This window comes from Magnolia sinica, chromosome 18, assembly GCF_029962835.1.
Source record: "Magnolia sinica isolate HGM2019 chromosome 18, MsV1, whole genome shotgun sequence".
Classification (NCBI taxonomy): Eukaryota; Viridiplantae; Streptophyta; class Magnoliopsida; order Magnoliales; family Magnoliaceae; genus Magnolia; species Magnolia sinica.
In genome coordinates this window covers 8,422,138-8,442,738 of record NC_080590.1, presented here as the reverse complement: position 1 = coordinate 8,442,738, position 20,601 = coordinate 8,422,138, and the positions used below count along the sequence as shown (strand labels likewise).

General features: G+C 41.8%; 2 protein-coding genes and 1 pseudogene across 5 annotated transcripts in view; 2 read left to right on the top strand and 1 right to left on the bottom strand.

Moving 5' to 3' along the window:
- The first annotated feature begins 615 nt into the window (after positions 1-615).
- Positions 616-2,943, top strand: LOC131233001 (pentatricopeptide repeat-containing protein At5g46580, chloroplastic). The gene has a single exon (XM_058229552.1). It carries the CDS (start codon positions 672-674, stop codon positions 2,820-2,822), a length of 2,151 nt encoding a protein of 716 aa, XP_058085535.1. The 5' UTR covers positions 616-671; the 3' UTR covers positions 2,823-2,943.
- Positions 2,944-4,082: 1,139 nt separating this feature from the next.
- The window catches only part of LOC131233555 (protein phosphatase 2C 29), a 28,468-nt gene continuing 11,949 nt past the window's right edge, over positions 4,083-20,601 (bottom strand). The window contains exons 2-4 of one of the 4 annotated variants that reach the window (XM_058230314.1): positions 7,916-8,029; positions 7,368-7,637; positions 4,083-4,785 (exon numbers count right to left, since the gene is read on the bottom strand). In XM_058230314.1, coding sequence (XP_058086297.1) covers positions 4,714-4,785; positions 7,368-7,637; positions 7,916-8,029 — 456 coding nt within the window. In that variant the 3' untranslated portion in view covers positions 4,083-4,713. Of the gene's footprint in view, positions 4,786-7,367; positions 7,672-7,915; positions 8,030-20,601 lie in introns of those variants that run through there. The other 3 variants (XM_058230312.1, XM_058230315.1, XM_058230316.1) reach the window with 3 other exon arrangements.
- LOC131233556 (pentatricopeptide repeat-containing protein At5g46580, chloroplastic-like) lies at positions 17,626-19,953 on the top strand (annotated as a pseudogene).

The window sequence follows — 20,601 nt, the reverse complement described above, 5'->3', positions numbered from 1 at the left end:
TCCATCTATTTGGCGAACTCGTACTATCGCTTGGGAAGAAAAATAAGATAGATTTAGCTATCAAGTGGACCACACTGTAAAAGGGAGTGGAAGATTGAACGTCTACCATTGAAACCCTTTTAGGGATCCCAGAAGTTTTGGATCATTACAAAATTTGTTTTTCCTCTTCATCCAGGTCTTTGTGACATTATGAATAGATTGGATGGAAAATAAATCTTATGGTGGACCCTACAAAAGTTTCCAAGGTGAAAATTAATTTTCTGCTGCTCTTTGTGGTGTGGTCCAGTTGCTCTTTGGATATGATTTTTTTTGCTTGGATAATGCTCCGAAATGATCTCGAAATATGGATGAACGTTGTGGATATAATAAATACGTAACTGTGGGGCCCATGTAACTTTGATATCTTTTGAACCGTTCGTACAACTCGGAGTTCGAGCAGTTTCAGCGCTCGTCTTCGAGCACCATCTATCCGCTTGAAGGAACAAACAGAGGCATTTTCGACCTTTGGCAAGCCATCCGTACAGCTGGGGCGTATTCTCGCAAGGGAAAATAAGGTGGGCTTGGTCTCGTAAATAGGGCCATAAATGGGTCGTACAGTCGCAAATTTCCCATATCCAAAACCTCAGCCTCTCCGGAAGAGGAATAGAAACCTCTCCCCAACACACACACCCATGGCAGCACCTACAGCAGCAACTACAACGACTCCAGCATCCTTACATTCCAATTTCCCAAAATACCCCTTCCTCTCCCCACCACCTCTGAAACTCCAAACCACCACCACCAGATTTACAATCCTCTGCCACTCCACCAAATCCCCTCCAAAACCCCCTCCAAACCTATCATCATCAGATCCTAACCGTCCATCATCAAATTCCACCCTCTCTGACCAGCTCAAACCCCTCTCTCAAACCATCCTTCCCTCCACCCCACCTTCTCCCAGCCTCACCTCCAAGCCCATCTCCACATGGGCCAACCCCACCAAGCCCAAGCCCACGTCACTCTCTCTCCAACGTCACAGGCGCTCTCCATACTCCCATAACCCCCACCTCAAGGACCTCAAGCTCTTCTCTCACAAGCTCAACGACCCAGATCTCTCCCCCCAAGATTTCACATCCACCCTCCATTCCCTTCCCCACCCACCCACCAGAGAAAACGCCCTCCTCATCCTCAATTCCCTCAGACCATGGCCCAAGACCCTCCTTTTCCTCGATTGGATCAAGACCCAGAACCTCTTTCCGCTTGAAACAATCTTCTACAATGTCGCCATGAAGTCCCTGCGGCATGGGAAGCAGTATCAGCTCGTTGAAGACCTGGCAAACGAGATGGCCCAGCAAGGCATTGAATTGGACAACATTACCTATTCCACGATCATCACCTGCGCCAAGAGGTGCGGCCTCTTCGACAAGGCGATCGAATGGTTTGAGAAGATGTACAGGACGGGCCTCGTGCCAGACGAGGTCACTTACTCCACTGTCTTGGATGTTTATGCCAGGATGGGGAAGGTGGAGGAAGTGTTGAGCTTGTATGAGAGGGGGCGGGCTGGCGGGTGGAAGCCGGACCCTGTTGCATTCGCCGTCCTGGGGAGGATGTTCGGGGAGGCCGCCGATTATGATGGGATCCAGTATGTTTTGCAAGAGATGAAGGCAGTTGGCGTGGAGCCCAATTTGGTTGTATACAATACCTTGTTGGAGGCAATGGGCAAGGCTGGGAAGCCTGGTTTGGCTAGGAGTCTTTTCGAGGAGATGGTTGTGGCCGGGGTGACGCCGAATGAGAAGACGCTAACCGCTCTAGTTAAGATTTATGGTAAGGCGAGGTGGGGTCGCGATGCTCTGCAGCTTTGGGAGCAGATGAGGTTGAAGCGGTGGCCAATGGATTTCATTCTGTATAACACGCTGTTGAGCATGTGCGCAGATCTTGGGTTGGAGGAGGAGGCAGAACAGCTTTTCGAGGATATGAAGGGGTCGAAGCAGTGTCGGCCCGACAGTTGGAGCTACACGGCAATGCTTAATATATATGGCAGCGGGGGGAAGGTCGATGAGGCAATGAGGCTGTTTGAGGAGATGGCGGAGAGTGGCGTGAAGCTCAATGTGATGGGTTGCACCTGTTTGATCCAGTGTCTGGGGCGAGCCAGGCAGATCGACGATGTGGTGAGGGTGTTTGGGATTTCAATGGAGAGAGGAGTGGAGCCTGATGACCGGCTCTGTGGGTGTTTGTTATCGGTAGTAACTTTTTGTGAGGACAGCGAGGTGGGCAAGGTTCTCAACTGTTTGGAGAGGGCTAATCCCAGGTTGGTTGAGTTTGTTAAAATGCTAGGGCGAGAGGAAGTTGGCTTCAATGAAATTAAAGAGGAGTTCAGAGGCTTACTCAACGACGCTGCAGTTGAAGCGCGGAGACCATTCTGCAATTGCTTGATTGATATATGCCGAAACCAGAATCGTCCTGAGCGGGCCCATGAGCTGCTCTACTTGGGCACTCTCTATGGCCTGTATCCTGGTTTGCACAACAAGAATGTCAATGAATGGGCATTGAATGTGAGATCACTGTCGGTGGGTGCAGCTCATACGGCGTTCCAAGAGTGGATGAGGAGTCTCTCTAAAGCTGTGGAGCGCAAGGAGGAGCTGCCCAAGTTGTTTTCCGTTCATGCCGGTGCCGGAACTCACAAGTTCTCTCAGGGACTGGCGAGCGCTGTCGCTTCGCATTTGAAGAAGGTGGCAGCACCATTTCGGCAGGATGAAGAGAGGCCTGGTAGTTTCTTTGCTGCCCAAGAAGATTTGATCTCATGGGTGCAATCTGGAGGTGCATCTGCTTCTATGACGGCATAGAAGGTCGAACTGAAAAGAATTACCAAATTCCCAATCAGTGCTTAAGAGTTCTGAGTTGTCTGTTTTTTGTCCAGCCTTTTAATGTTTTTTTCTCTCAAGTAAATTGCAAGTTTGAAATTTATATGCTTTCATAGCCATTGCCTCTTTAGATTTTCTTCGCTTGAGTTTACAATTTTATACTATCTATGGATGGATTCAAGTGATGGAGATAAAATGAATGTTAATCTTACCATGCAACCCTTGCTCAGCACGTGTTGAACCAGGCGTGCATGCAGGATTAGAGGTTTATCAGGTGGGCCCCATCATGTATATGACCCTACCAAAAACTCAGGTTGTTTGGACACTTGAACAATCCTAACAACTTGATTTGAGGAAAAAGATTGAAACTGTTGATGGATGGTCCACATTGAATGATCAAATTCACTGTTTACAATTCTGACCAGCCTGTCTTGTTAATATGGTTACATCTAGGGTGTAACTTGGTAGTGTTTCCCATATATAATTATACATGTTGCATGCTCAACCCAAGCTCAACCCGACCTGGTTTCATGTTGATGATTTCCAGCCTGAGCCCAACCAATCTTTTTTTGTTTTTTTTGTAACACACGCACACAACCCCCACACACTCACGCCGTAGTGGAATTTCACCACCTATGGGTACTGGAACCCTTGCCCAGGTGTTGAAACTCCTAAGAGTCTACCACCGGAGCCAGAGTATGGACCCATCCCAATCTCAAGCTTGGGTTTTCTAGGATTTCATGCAATGGCAACCAATGATCTTTTTGGTGCACATGGCCCACAACTTCAGCTGTAACATCCCAATCTGAGATGAATATGAAGTTGAATGAGGCTTTAGTTTAAGCCGTTGCTGGGAAACTCAATCCTATGTCCTACTTGATGCCAGCTTGAGAGGGCTACCAACTCGAAATGACTTGTAGTGACTCTGACAAAGTCACTGTTATTTTCTTTTTATAAAATTCTAAGGTTGATGAGAGGTATCAATCCCACAACCTCCAATAGAGGAGAGACTCACATATCCATGGTGTCATCAAGTAGCAGGATACTTGAAATTTTGTTTTATTTTCTTTATGCTAATACCATTTAGATGTTGAGTTGAGTTTTCCAGCTAAAACTATGGTTTTTCTTAGTTCATAATCTTTGGTAATTTCTACTTATCTTGTGAGAATGGCCTCATCTATGTGCCTCTTTAAACACCCTTTGTTGCTCTCAGCAGATGAAGAAATGAACAAGTTCCTCGAAAAATAAAAATAAAAATCCACCTTTATAGAATTCTTTGGTGAGACACCACCTACAGATTACAGATGCTCGCTTACAACAAAAGGGGAATTGAACAAGATCGCCCTAGTATTTCCCCCTGAAAAACCCTTTTTCCTCTGCAGGGGAAAAAAGAAAGAAAGGAGAAAATAGAAAACCATGTGACAATGAACCTCCACTCCTGTGCATTGCCAACCACAGAGGTAAACCTCTCCCCAACGAAGTTCACAACAAATCATCTGCTTTCCCCATTTTCCAATCCCCGAACAAGTCTTTGCATCTGGTTGCTGAAGAAGCAACCTTAGTGTGTGTTGAACCCCAGCCTATACCAATTAGCCTCCAGTTCCCTCCAGGTGTTTCTCACATGCAACCAATTGATTGTCCTATGGGCAAAACAAAAGAATCCTTGTGAGACCCACAAAAAATCAGCCAGTGAGACTTGTCACATGAAGAAGAGACAGCCCATGACCTTCCACTCGGTTTTGAGATTTCTTCGGCAATGAGCTGCAGTCACTTGTATGCATAAGAAACTGCTACAAATGCAGCCAGCTGTCTGGAGCGCTTCACACATACTTCCCTGAGGATTTCCAAATTCTTCCTTCCAGCGATATGACCATTACTGTAACATCATCATGGTACTTTCTGCGGTCTCCTTGCGGTATGTCCAATAATTCATGGAAATCCATTCCTGCTGGCAAGGATGGTTAGCATGAATGGGCAAAGATCAATGAGTTAAAAGTCATCGTTAGAGAATCAAATATACTCTCATCTCAAAGAAAAAGAAAATCTATATAAACTCTTCTTCTATTTTTTGAAATATAAATAAATAAACATTGAGATAATGTGAAGGAATTCTCAATAATCTATTCTACTTGTCGGTTAGTTGGAACAGTTCCAGTGAAAACCTATTGACTTACAATTTGGTCTTGGAATGACAAGCAAATTGAATGGTCTCACTGAGTGAATTTCAACCATATGGCATCACATGATGGTATTTGATTTCCACATATTATGCAGTTTGAAATTGTTGTGACGTGACCCTTTATGTGTCACAAAGGACTGAAATAAGTTTCTTTGGCACTTATAGTAGAGGTGACCATCCCAAGTACCCTGACCCCCATTCCATCCATCACCATTCAAACTGCCTAGCATTAAAAAGAAAGAACTAAGCAAGAACATGCATTTTTTGCTGATCACCTTAGTTGTATGTATTAAAGATAGCTGAATTTATTGAGAAAACACAAGTTACAGCTTAAAGGAGGTACAAAGAGCTGATAGCACAAGTGGCCCTCTTGCTGTTCCCTCTTTCACAGGAGAATCTGCAATCTCATTCACATCCGTCAATAAAAAAGCTATATTCAGATGAGATGCTAGAGCCTAATCTCCAAGATTGCAACAGCAATTTTTCACGGCCCTCTATCCACCAGAGATGCTTATTTGATAGGGTTTCTAGAATTTCCTTCAACAATTTTTTTTAAAAAAAAAGTAATGAAGAAGATTTATTAAAAGAAAAGCAGAATACAAAGAGGACTGCTGAGATAGCAGACCGAAGACAAACTAAGAGCTGTGGAAATCAAAGAGGACAGCAGAATTTCCTTCAACAATGAGTATCATATCTCCTTGGTGTTCCTCAAAGTAGTGTTTCCAGACATTGGCTGGTGGGAGTTTGCATGATGATTTCCTTTAGACTTCTCTGAAAGTGAATGGCTAATTTCCAATCTCAGAAGAAATCACTTCAACAAGCATCTTTGACTCAGGCCTTCTGAATTCCCAAGCCAAACTCTTTATCTTCCTCCTGATATTTTTCCACTTAGGAAACTGTCACTGAGAATTCTACCATTCCATTCTATCTGCAAGCCTGACATAACAGCTAAGGTATCATTTCTCATCACATGTTACCTCTAGTAGCGGAAGGACCCACAAGGTTTGCCTGTGTGTTTGACACCAACATGCCTAGTTATGTGGGGCATGACATGTCTACCCATTACCCTCCCCTCAGATCCATACATGCGTTTTGTTATTTTAGAGAAGAATTTTTGTCACTCATAGAAAAAGAAAACAAGCCGTCACACCACATCACAACTCCGGATTCAAATTGGGAAAACTATTTTGGAAACTAGGGTAATAACTAACAATGATTGAAGTCATAATGGTTCCTTGAAAGAAGGCATCATCAAGCGGGGGTCAGGACAGGGCAGTTTGTGAGGATAAAATATTTGTTTTTTTGAACTTAGTGATGGCAGCATCATTCCAAAAACTCACCGACTTGACTTGAAAGTCAGCCAAGTCAACTTGACTCAGCAATAATTGAAGCCAAGTTGCTGGGAAACTTAGTGCTGAGCCTGACTCGGCCTGGAGTTGGTGAGACTCATCAAGTCAATGACTTGGTTGACTCGCTCGACTCAGTGGGAGATGAACCATGTCACTCACCTCCTGGGTGATTTTTAGTTTTTTTAAAGGAAAGTGGGATTCAAACCCCCAACCCTAACCCGAGGAACCAACGCTCTTAACCAGTAAGGTATTCCTGGAGTTGTTGATTTGAATTATGTTCTTTATACTTTATACTCAATTTAACTATTTTAAATATCTATCTACACTACTAATATTTTCTACATGGAGTAGAGTTGGGTCGAGTCTTCGAGTCAACTGAACCCAGCTGAACATCAAGTCGAGTCTAGTTTTCAGGTTTTTGAACTATTGAGTAGCAGAATGAAAGTTATAGATAGACTGCTTCACAAATCCTGATTATGAACACTGGGAAAGTAGTAGTAATCATTAATTGATTATATTATGCTTGCCTCAATATTTAAGATAAGATGATGATCATCATCATCAAAGCCTTATCCCAACTAATAAGGATCAACTTTCATGATAAAAGTTGTGGCATAAGATTATCATTCAAAAAAGAGAAATATGTGTCATAAGATTTCAAGTAACCAAGTCTCACTTTCCTTTTATACAACCTTATGAAAGAAAACAAATTGACAAATACGGAACACGGAATGGGCATCCAGGAGATTCTTGATTAAGAAGTTAATAAAATATGACTTCTTTCTACATTCTTTTTTTCTTTTTTCTTCTTCTTTTTTTTTTTCTTTTTTTTTTTTCACCTCTCTCCATTTTAACAATATTCTGAAACTACAACTTTGAGGTTCAAGGGAATGAGTACCACCACAGGGTCAAACCGAATTTCCTTACTACAGTTTGTTGTATTTCATATAAAGAATAGAAAGCTTATGAATGAGCTGATGTGCAAGGTTAGAGATTCACATTACCAGCTTTCCTGGCTGCACGAAAAAGAAGCTCCTCAATCAAATGTTGTGCAGGGTCTCCATCTGGAAACTTCTCCATAAAATTTTCAACATGAGGAATCACTTCCTGATTGCTCAGATACTGATAGAGGCCATCAGATGAGAGTACTAAAAACTGGTCATTTGGACCAAGTTTATGGTGGCAGAAAGAAGGAGAACAGGTTATGTATGGTGCTGTACCAATATACTCATTCCGAAACATTTCCAGCAACATGTTATTCCATTTGGGCTGCAACACACCAGATATGGCAAGTCATGCAAATCTTCATGAAATTCATGCTGAAAAAAAGCATGTGAGAGAATCACATGAGATATTGTAAATAAATAAATAAAACATAATGATAAAGTGGTAATCTCCATAAAGCATGCGTGCATTGGTATACCACTTTTTTCTTCCACTATGGAATAAAGCACTTAGTGTCATCTATAAGCAGAGATGGGGTATTTTAGATCAAATGGGCATGGTTTTAAGAGGAGGAATCTTTAAAAGAAGAAATAGATGCACACCTGTTTAAGAAATCCAGCTCCAAATGCTCGAGTGACCTTAAGACGACCTTTCACCCTATCATTGACGATACATTGACAGTCATCCGGGTGTTCTGCCTTGATTCTCAAAACCTCCTACAGAAATAAACAAACATCAAACCGGGAGCAAAGAATGCTAAAAGAAATAGGTGACAATATACATCAATAATGAAAAGGAAAAACTGATGCCAACATATTATGTACCAATCTTTTGAGGTTCTCACATCTAAGAGTGCATGAGATACATCAAAATGAGTAAATTACTAAATGATGTTGCAGGCAAGGTAAGCAAGTAGGCAACAAAACAGGGTACTACATTAACTTTGTCACCTATGCAGATCTGAAATATTCACAATAAAAAGAAAGAGAAAAAAAAAAAAAATCAGCATCCAAACTCTCACATAAACAAGCATTCAAAATGAGATTTGCAACAGGAGTAAACATAGGTGCATTTGGCTCCGTAATCTGCAAATCATAGCATCACTTATCAATCACTTATGAATCCTGCAGTCTTTTTTACTTCTAAATCATCAAAGATCGCCAATGAACTGCAGGCTTCAGTTACATGTGACCCAAATTTTTTAATAAGCTACCATGTTAATTCCTAGAACTCAAAACAAGCATGCTTAGATGAAACCCAACCTCTCATGCTGTGGTTGAGAAAAACAGAATTACTGGCCAAAACAGATCTACCCTATGTCTGACAAAGGTAATGAGACCCTATCCAGAATGTGTTTTGTCCAGTTCCCTAAAACGAAATGATAGCTAGGTCCTGACTGCAGTGGTTGCTCCTATACTATGGTTTTATGCTAACCTCTGCAACCATCTGCAAATGCTGATTACTCCAACAGACGAAGTATGGCAGCTTCCATTGCAACAAACTTAGATAATCGAGCAACTAATAAGAAGTTTGTATGCTTGCCTTCAGGAAATCACGTAAGGATACGGACACCCCCCTTCAACACCATTGTCAATGTTCAGAGGCAGTAGTGTAGGCAAATAAACGCTTCTGTCAAGATTTTCTAGTAGGTCAAGGACTATTATCAAAGTGGACTCCATTAACTGGTAGGAGGCTGATGGGAGTACTCCATGTCCAGTACAGAAGGATCAGAGAGAGCAAAAATTCCCCAGACACTGACAGATACAAAAACATGAAATAAGAAAACCAAGCGTTACACAAGCCTTGCGCATAATTACAAAGTTGCATCACATCTTTATACACCTGGTAGGAGGCTGATGGGAGTACTCCATGTCCAGTACAGAAGGATCAGAGAGAGCAAAAATTCCCCAGACACTGACAGATACAAAAACATGAAATAAGAAAACCAAACGTTACACAAGCCTTGCTCATAATTACAAAGTTGCATCACATCTTTATACACCTCTGACTGCTTGTGCTTGGAAGATTAACCAATCCCAGATTTTTTGCCTTTCCCTTCAGTGCTTCCTGCATTGATAGCTGCTACTAAGAAGACTCAACTAAGGAGAGAACCGTAGAAAAGAGTCATGCATAACAAAGTGATGAATTGGAGGTTCAACGCTACAAGGCCTGTAGATTATCATGACTTCAGTGCCCTATATCAGGACAGCCTAATCTGTTTGCTTAATGGAGAAGATGCTCTTCTTGCCTGACGGGACAACCATAATGTTTCAGGCATGGAAAAATCAGCTGTCAAGTGGTAATTATTAGTTGGCTCATCGTTATTACCACCTTCAGTAGGTATTGGAAGCACTAAAGAAACTGGAGTTCGGAGTCCCAGATTGCAATTAAAAACTGTAGTGAAAGGGGCCCTGACAATACCTCCAGTGGAACCACTGTTCGATGCCACCAATAGAAGCACTGAAAGCACAAGCAGAACTAGTGCTAGGAGTCCCAGTTTGCAGCTTAAATGTGAAATGGACAGTCCTTGACAATTACCCTCTGGATTGGAAAAGGGGATGCAGTAGCCTAGTCTATCAGCTGCTCAAAAATAGAAATTTCTAAGAAGACTAATTCCTAGAAACAATGGTCTTAATAGTGGTCACAAATCTTTAAAAAAATCAATCTGGCACTAAAAAAAACACAATTTGACTCAACTTGGTACAGCCCACGTTAAGTTATACATGCAGCATGGCCTTTTAGAAAACCAATACAAACTTGTAAGTACTCATAACATTTGAGTCTTTATCAACTTTCAGATTTTCCCAATTTGAAAGGAAAGAGTTAAGCACGATCCTATAGTCTTATTTATGGGATTCCTCTAGACATCGTTTTAAATTCAAATTTGCCCATGGGATGAGGAAAATGAAATTAAATGTCAAAGAAAAGGACAGTAGAGGATAGGAAAAACTTCTCTCCGCCTCCCTTTTGAAAAGGCTAATAAGATCTGATATAATGTAGACAGTAAGCTCACGGACCACTACCAAAGTTAATTATACTCTTTAAAGACAGGCAAAAGATGATGACTAGAAATCTAGGATGGTAAAGTTTTCTCACTGGTCCAATATGCAATCTGGCATATTCCATGACATGCACTACACTGAAAGTTGGAACTCGGTCCATAACTGTAAGTTTTATTAAAGGGGCACAATGGGCTATCTTTTGTAAGTTTTATTAAAGGGGCACAATGGACTATCTTTTGTAAGTTAAAAAGCTTTCATAACCTTTCTCCCAACCTCTATCTGAGTCCTTTTAGGTGTTCCATCCCTCCTTCCAGGCCCTTCAACTCTAATCAAAATTCCCTTCCATTAAATAAATAAATAAATAAAGAGCCCTGCCTTACTAGTGTCATCTCTGGTTTCCTTGGGACATTGCCGAACAATCTCAATCAGCCTGCCATTTTATCTCTCCAACTGCGACTTCTCTCAAGTTGCTTCAAATGGCTTCACTCTTAACTCTCTCTTTCCTATTCTTTCCACACATCCATCTCAAAAATTCTCAATAGCTCATCTCTGCAAAATCATCCTCTGCATGTCTCCTCTTAATTGCTCACACAACCCCACAGAATAGTTGGTCTAATATCCGTCCAGTAAAATTTTCCCTTCAGTTTCTTTCGCATGTGGCTATCACACAGCACTAGATAAGCATATCTCCTCTTCATTCACCCAGCTATAATTCCATTGAAAACACCTTTCTCAATCTCTCTATAATTTTTAATGATATAGCCAGGACACTCAAAGATCACTTTGAGGAATCTGATAATCTCTTTGTTATCCAGTTTACCTAAAGCCTCACATCTATGGCTATTTCTAGTGTAGTTGCAAAACAGATGCTGTCTTAGTAATGCTAATTCTTGAACCATGTTTTATCCGAATCTCTAATCCAATTTAGCATTAACCCCCTTTGTAGTCTCATCGGCCAACACTGCATTATCGGCAAACAACATACACCAAGGGACCTCATCCTCTATGCAAGCACTTAATTCATGTATTACGTGTGTGAAAAAGCCAGTGCTTGATGCAAACCACGGTCCACTACTAGTGGAGATCCACTGTTTCCAAATATGCACCTCCCTCTCCAAAAGTCAGTCTCACTCCTATAACAGCAGGCAGCCTCACACGTTTAATGATGTGAATACATCTCCCTAGGATTCCTTTCCTGCTCATCAATCCCACCACCTAATCTGCCTCGGTACTCTATTGTATACTTTATTCAGGTCGACAAATTACTCCTCTTCCCTATACTGTTTCCCTAATTGTCTGAGTGAAAAATAGCTTCAATCGTTGATATCCGTGGCATTAAGCCAGATCATTCTCTAATGCCATTGTTTCTTGTCCTAGCCTTTGCTCTGCCACCCTCTCAAAGAGCTTCATAGTGTGCATGACTCATAAGCTGATAGTTGATGACTCTATGTGCATCTCCTTTATTCTTATAAATGGGTTCCACCACTCACTCACCTAGCATTTCATTTGTCTGCAAAATTTTGTTAAAAAGACTAGTTCCAAGCTAATCCAATTTCACCAGCTACCCTCCACACTTATAGAAGACTATAATCACACAGCCTTTCCTTTCTTCATCCTTGTTAAGGTCACCTTTACTTCCTTGGCTGAATTCTCTGACAATAGCATGCCCTCCCAATGCCCTAGGATCTGAGGCCAGTCCTCATTCTACTCTACAATACCAATATGGTTGGAAATTTGGAGGTCACGGGATAGAGGGATTTAGTGATATTAGGGAGAAGACTTAGATAAGATTAAAATGAGTGACGAAATATTGTTTTAGAAGGTGCTAAAATTTGTTGGATTAGCAAAAAGGGTAGGACTGCAAAGCACAATCAACAATGAAATCAGAAAATGTTGCACCAAGGACGGTTGGAATGGAAGTGGAGAAAATAATAGAGTTTCTAAAAGAGAAACCTCTGAATGCCTATGGCAATACCGGCAACAATTTACTGTGAATTTGTTATAACAAGCTCAACATAGCAACCAAAAACAATTGAGACACCATGGAAAGATGACATACAAAGAAGTTCCAATGTGTGAGGGATTTGGTGCACCAAGGCATAAAGCCAGCACAATACTCAGCCATTTCCCTAATGATAGTTGATTCCTTGACCAAAGGGGCTTCTGGAAAGCGCATGATGATTTAACAAGAGAATATGGAACGTAAAATCTACAAAATCAAATGTTCCTATGCCACTGTCTAAGGATGGACAATAATCAAATCATCATGAATGACAGTAGTGAAAGCAATGGGATAACATTTCTGACTTGGAACCGAGTCTCGCTAAAGGATCAACATGATCAGAAGAATCATATAATATGGAAACTCAGCTGAATAAGTAGAACCAGACATCCTCACTCTTCTACAAACATTTGTTGCGCACAATATATAAAGACCTGTGTTTGGGAGCTTGGAAACTGAAAGGAGAGAAGTGACATTATCTTTGAAAGTTATTTTCCAAGAAAGCATTCTGAAAGAACAAAAGAAGAAAAAGAGAGATAAGACTGGGAAAAAGCTTTTAGAACTTTTTCTATGAAAACACATTCTTTGAAAATGTTCCCAGCCAAAAAGTGAACTCCCAAACAGGGGAAACTGTCATTTGCGGGGTAGCGGGGGTGGCTAACATGGAGTGTCTGCACTGACATGGTGTGTACTAACAAGCTAACTCAGGAAAAAAAAAAAAAGAAAAAAAAGAAAAGAGAAATGAAAACTGTCATTTGCGGGGAAAATATTTTCCACCACCAAAATACCTTCCAAGCTCCCGAACAAGCCCTAAAATATTTTTCTATCTTTTAATTCATTTATGTGTCTATTTATTCAACAAGCATATCTCCTAAACTAGAATGATTTACTTAACATACCACATATGATTTTGGGGTAGGAGAAGCTAATTTAGCCAACCAACCTAGTTATTTTCCAAGATTCCATCGGGTCGATGGTCGAAAATCCATTTTATTCACTTCGTGGTCAATTTCAATCACTTCGCGGTCAAACTAAAAATTAAGTGGGGCAAAAATGAATTTCAGCGGGGCAAACTAAAATTTGAGCGGGGCAAACATGAAATTTAGCGGGACAAACATTAAATTGAGCGGGGCAAACTAGAAATTTAACGGGGCAAACATGAAATTCAGCGTGACAAATATGAAATTGAGCAGGGCAAATATGAAATTGAGTGAGGCAAACTAGAAATTGAGCGGGGCAAACTAGAAATTGAGGGGGGCAAACATGAAATTCAGCGGGGCAAACATTAAATTGAGCGGGGCAAACTAGAAATTCAACGGGGCAAACTAAAAATTCAGCGGGGCAAACATGAAATTGAGCGGGGCAAACTAGAAATAAAGCGGGGCAACCTTTAAATTGAGCGGGGCAAACTAGAAATTCAACGGGGCAAATATGAAATTGAGCAGGGCAAACGTGAAATTGAGCAGGGCAAATTAGAAATTCAACGGGGCAAACATGAAATTGAGCAGGATAAACATGAAATTGAGCGGGGCAAACTAGAAATTCAGCGGGGCAAATATGAAATTGAGTGGGGGTAAACTAGAAATTCAACGGGGCAAACATGAATTTGAGCGAGGCAAACATGAAATTCAGCGGGTCAAACTAGAAATTCAGCGAGGCAAACATGAATTGCAGCGGGGCAAACTAGAAATTCAGTGGGGCAAACATGAATTTTAGCGAGGCAAACATGAAAATCAGCGGGGCAAAATAGAAATTCAGTGGGGCAAACATGAGGTCTGTGTTAGGGACCGAATGAATTTTATATAGGGAAGTGGCTATGGGAGAGAGTCCACCCATTGTAGAACTCTTTCACTTACTTACGTCTTCTCAATCTCTCACGTACAAGGAGAGAAGTCATTCTTCAATACAATTCTATCTTGAGTTGTCTATAGTACTTCATGTCTATAAAACCGTATATATCCAATGTGATTAATTTACACCAATCATTGCATTACCAGATGAAAACATACCATACATGGCCAATGATTCCAACATTCTCTAACTTGGGATAATCATGATATTCTTCAATATGTAATGTATTATATGGTAATTCATTAATGATCGAGATTCTACTAGATATTTTAATGGATCCTGTAAAGTATCCTGAATTATTTGGTCGATTGGAACTATCAACACTAGACCACAGTAATCATCACCTAATTTATCAAAGTGGGACTAGGCGTGATCACAATGTCAGCATTTCCAACGACATAAATACTAAAAACATTAGTGTAAAACATGAAAATCTTATGCTAGGTGTAACTGGCATGCACACTTCTAAGTAGTCCAATTATCTCTATCAAGAGATGCCTTAGCTTCAATTATAACCATTCATAACTATTCATTTCACCTTATGCATGCATAATGAGTATATCTTAATAAACAAAAATCGAAACTTAAATCAGCGATTAAATCTTAATTTACTGAAATGCGTATGCCAACTTAATATTTGTACTCGCACTGAACATGAGCATCCTACGATACAATTATCAGATAAGGTTTACAAACAATATTTAACGATTACAGATCATCTTTCTTTAAAAGAACCTTAGTGTATGCTCATTTGTACTGCATTATCGATTCGAAGACCCATGAGAAAAATCCTATCTTTTTCTTTCTTCAAAAATCATTTCAAACCCTCCTTTTTTTTTGGGGCTGTCAGTGTACACTCCACTATTAGCCACCCCCACTAGGGAATCGATATCAAGACCTCAATGTCGAAATGAGGTATCTTCACTTAGTCTACCGCTTGAGATATGGTCCAGGGTGTAATCCTTTCAAACCCTTAAGCATGTCTAGCAGTAACCCTAATATCGATTGCACCAGTATATATAATCAAAACTAGAAATAGAAATAAATTGCATAAAAACACTCAAAACTGTGTAACCTATCTATCCATCGAGTTAATCGGTCGAAACACTTTGATCGATCAGGTCGACATGTTAACTAAAGCTTTCGACATGTCGAAAACTCCAAAAATTGTCTAAATTTTTTTGTCAAAAATTTAAATTTCTTTGATAACCTTCAACCTTTATGTTTTCCCTGCTCAATTTTCGGTTTGCCCCACTGAATTTCTAGTTTGCCCAGCTGAATTTCTAGTTTGCCCCGCTCAATTTCATGTTTGCCTCGCTCAAATTAGAAATTGAGCGGGGCAAATCGAAAATTGAGCGGGGAAAACTAGAATTTGAGCAGGGCAAACTGAAATTGAGCGGGGCAAACTAGAAATTGAGTGTGTGGGATCCAATTGTAATGTCGTAGCTTTCAAGGTAACTTGAAAGAAGCATAACTGTGGTTTGAATTTTTAGTTTGCCCCGCTCAATTTCATTTTTGCCCCGCTCAATTTCATATTTGCCCTGCTGAATTTCTAGTTTGCCCCACTGAAATTCATGTTTGCCCCGCTGAATTTCTAGTTTATCCCGCTGAATTTCTAGTTTGCCCCGCTCAATTTCATATTTACCCTGCTCAATTTCATGTTTGCCCCGCTGAAATTTATGTTTGCCCCGCTCAATTTCTAGTTTGCCCCACGCAATTTTTTGTTTGCCCCGCTCAATTTCTAGTTTGCCCCGCATAATTTAATGTTTGCCCGGCTCAATTTCATTTTTGCCCCGCTTAATTTCCAATTTGATCGCGAAGTGATTGAAATTGACCACGTAGTGATTGAAATTAACCACGTAGTGATTGAAATTAACCATGAAGTGAATGAAATGGATTTTTGACCATCGACCCGATGGAATCTTGAAAAATAACTAGGTTGGTTGGCTAAATTAGCTTCTCCTACTCCAAAATATTTTTATATACTTATATATACATATTTACATAATTATATATTAGAGAAAAATGTAAGGGGGGTAAAAAGTTCTGCTCATGTGTATATATATATATATATATATATATATATATATATATATATATATATATATATATATAAGAAAATAATAATAATAATCGGCAAACTGCCGCGACCGTCTTTGTTTCTTTTTTTTTTCTTTCTTCTGTGTTGCTTTTGTGGGTCCCATCATGAGGTCTGTGTTATATCCAAACCGTCCATCTATTTGGCGAGCTCATATTAAAGCTTGAGGCAAAAAATAAGACCGATCTAACTATCAAGTGGACCACACTGTAAAAGGCAGTGAGGAATTGAACGTCTACTAGTAAAACCCTTTTAGGGGCTACAGAAGTTTTGGATCATTATGAAATTTGTTTTTCCTCTTCATCCAGGCCTTTGTGACCTTATGAATAGATTGGATGGAAAATAAATGTTATGGTGGGCCCTACAAAATTTTTAACGGTGAAAATCAATTTTCCCGCTGCTCTTTGTGGTGTGGTCCAGTTGATCTTTGGATATGATTTTCCTTTTTTGGATAATGCTCCGAAATGATCTCGAAATATGGATGAACGTTGTGGATATAATAAATACATAGCTGTGGAGCCACGTAACTTTGATCTCTTTTGAGCCGTTCGTACAACTCTCGGTTGAGGAGCGTCAGCGCTCGTACTCGAAAGGAAGGGAGGGGTATTTCCGTCCTCAAATTCGCTGTCCATACGAGCAGGTCTAAGTTCGCAAGTTTAGTTTGTATTGCTTCAAAAAAATCATTGGATAAAAGGTTGGGTCCACAGTCGCAAATTTCTCAAAAATCTACATCCCTGGGCACGAGTCAAGACTACAACGCGCGTTCACCACAACTATTGGATCGACTCATCCGACGTACAGTCGTTTATATGCATGCCAATCGGACCGTCCAAATCGTACGATCAGAACTGGATGGTTCATATAACGAGGGACCCACCGATCTAACGATTTAAACCCTCTGATTTTTTCCGCTGACTTTTCAGAGCATATTAGTAACCGCCCATTCCAAACAAACCCTATTTTTCCAAGTGAAGGAGATACACCGAAAAATAACATATCCATCTCTCTACATGACACGTGGTGAGGTGACTTATCATTTGTGACCATCCATCTAGTTTCCCCACCGTGAGTACTAAAATACTCAAAATTACATCCATTGAATGTTCCTGTCATCTGATCAGTGGCCTCCAAAGCAGTGGCAGAAAATAAATTGGTTAATGGTTAAACTTAAGTGCTGAAAGGAGATGAAAACTGACGGATAGAATCCATGAAAAAGGTGTGATCTTTTGATAAATGGGTCATCCAAAATATTCTACGCTTGATGGACCATCCAGATTAAAACATTAACATGCCACGTGTAAAAGAAAAAGAGAGGTCTTCCATATTCCGGTTCTACCTAATCCACCATATCATCTCCCTTTCAAATGAACGAAATATCCAAAATCCCATGTCGAAAACCTCAGCCTCTCCGGAAGAGGAATAGAAACATCTCCCCAACACACACCCATGGCAGCACCTACAGCAGCAACTACAACGTCTCCAGCATCCTTACATTCCAATTTCCCAAAATACCCCTTCCTCTCCCCACCACCTCTGAAACTCCAAACCACCACCACCAGATTTACAATCCTCTGCCACTCCACCAAATCCCCTCCAAAACCCCCTCCAAACCTATCATCATCAGATCCTAACCGTCCATCATCAAATTCCACCCTCTCTGACCAGCTCAAACCATCCTTTCCTCCACCCCATCTTCTCCCAGACTCACCTCCAAGCCCGTCTCCACATGGGCCAACCCCACCAAGCCCAAGCCCACATCACTCTCTCTCCAACGTCACAGGCGCTCTCCATACTCCCATAACCCCCACCTCAAGGACCTCAAGCTCTTCTCTCACAAGCTCAACGACCCAGATCTCTCCCCCCAAGATTTCACATCCACCCTCCATTCCCTTCCCCACCCACCCACCAGAGAAAACGCCCTCATCCTCAATTCCCTCAGACCATGGCCCAAGACCCTCCTTTTCCTCGATTGGATCAAGACCCAGAACCTCTTTCCGCTTGAAACAATCTTCTACAATGTCGCCATGAAGTCCCTGCGGCATGGGAAGCAGTATCAGCTCGTTGAAGACCTGGCAAACGAGATGGCCCAGCAAGGCATTGAATTGGACAACATTACCTATTCCACAATTATCACCTGCGCCAAGAGGTGCGGCCTTTTCGACAAGGCTATTGAATGGTTTGAGAAGATGTACAGGACAGGCCTCGTGCCAGACGAGGTCACTTACTCCACTGTTTTGGATGTTTATGCCAGGCTGGGGAAGGTGGAGGAAGTGCTGAGCTTGTATGAGAGGGGGCGGGCTGGCAGGTGGAAGCCGGACCCTGTCGCATTTGCCGTCCTGGGGAGGATGTTCGGGGAGGCTGGTGGTTATGATGGGATTCAGTATGTTTTGCAAGAGATGAAGGCAGTTGGCGTGGAGCCCCATTTGGTTGTATACAATACCTTGTTGGAGGCAATGGGGAAGGCTGGGAAGCCTGGTTTGGCTAGGAGTCTTTTCGAGGAGATGGTTGCGGCCCGGGGTGACGCTGGATGAGAAGACGCTAACAGCTCTAGTTAAGATTTATGGTAGGGCGAGGTGGAGTCGCGATGCTCTGCAGCTTTGGGAGCGGATGAGGTTGAAGCGGTGGCCAATGGATTTCATTCTGTATAACACGCTGTTGAGCATGTGTGCAGATCTTGGGTTGGAGGAGGAGGCAGAACAACCTTTCGAGGATATGAAGGGGTCGGCCTGACAGTTGGAGCTACACAGCAATGCTTAATATATATGGCAGCAGGGGGAAGGTCGATGAGGCAATGAGGCTGTTTGAGGAGATGGCGGAGAGTGGCGTGAAGCTCAATGTGATGGGTTGCACCTGTTTGATCCAGTGTCTGGGGCAAGCCAGGCGGATCGACGATGTGATGAGGGTGTTTGGGATTTCAATGGAGAGAGGAGTGGAGCCTGATGACCGGCTCTGTGGGCGTTTGTCGTAGCTTTTTGTGAGGACGGCGAGGTGGGTAAGGTTCTCAACTGTTTGGAGAGGGCTAATCCCAGGTTGGTTGAGTTTGTTAAAATGCTGGGGCGAGAGTAAGTTGGCTTCAATGAAATTAAAGAGGAGTTCAGAGGCTTACTCAACGATGCTGCAGTTGAAGTGCGGAGACCGTTCTGCAATTGCCTGATCGATATATGCCGAAACCAGAATCGTCCTGAGCGGGCCCATGAGCTGCTCTACTTGGGCACTCTCTATGGCCTGTATCCTGGTTTGCACAACAAGAATGTCAAGAATGGGCGTTGAATGTGAGATCACTGTCGGTGGGTGCAGCTCATACGGCGTTCCAAGAGTGGATGAGGAGTCTCTCTAAAGCTGTGGAGCGCGAGGAGGAGCTGCCCAAGTTGTTTTCCGTTCATGCCGGTGCTGGAACTCACAAGTTCTCTCAGGGACTGGCGAGCGCTGTCGCTTCACATTTGAAGAAGGTGGCAGCACCATTTCGGCAGGATGAAGAGAGACCTGGTAGTTTCTTTGCTGCCCGAGAAGATTTGATCTCATGGGTGCAATCTGGAGGTGCATCTGCTTCTGTAACAGCATAGAAGGTCGAACTGAAAAGAATTACCAAATTCCCAATCAGTGCGTAAGAGTTTTGAGTTGTCTGTTTTTGTCCAGCCTTGTAATATTTTTTTTCTCTTCTCAAGTAAATTGCAAGTTTGAAATTTATATGCTTTCACAGCCATTGCCTCTTTAGATTTTCTTTGCTTGAGCTTCCAATTTTATACTATCTATTGATGGATTCAAGTGATGGAGATAAAATGAATGTTAATCTTACTATGCAACCCTTGCTCAGCACATGTTGAACCAGGCGTGCATGCAGGATTATAGGTTTGTCAGGTGGGCCCCATCATGCATATGACCCTACCAAAAACTCAGGTTGTTTGGACACTTGAACAATCCTAACAACTTGATTTGAGGAAAAAGATTGAAACTGTTGATGGATGGTCCACATTGAATGATCAAATTCACTGTTTACAATGCTGACCAGCCTGTCTTGTTAATATGGTTACATCTAGGGTGTAACTTGGTAGTGTTTCCCTAATATAATTGTACATGTTGCATGCGCAACCCAAGCTCAACTCGACCTGGTTTCATGTTGATGATTTCCGGCCTGAGCCCAACCCATCTCTCTCTCTCTCTCTCTCTCTCTCTCTCTCTCTCTTGTGTAACACACGCACACAACCCCACACACTCACGCCATAGTGGAATTTCACCACCTATGGGTACTCGAACCCTTGCCCAAGTGTTGAAACTCCTAAGAGTCTACCACCGGAGCAAGAGTAAGGACCCATCCCAATCTCAAGCTTGGGTTTT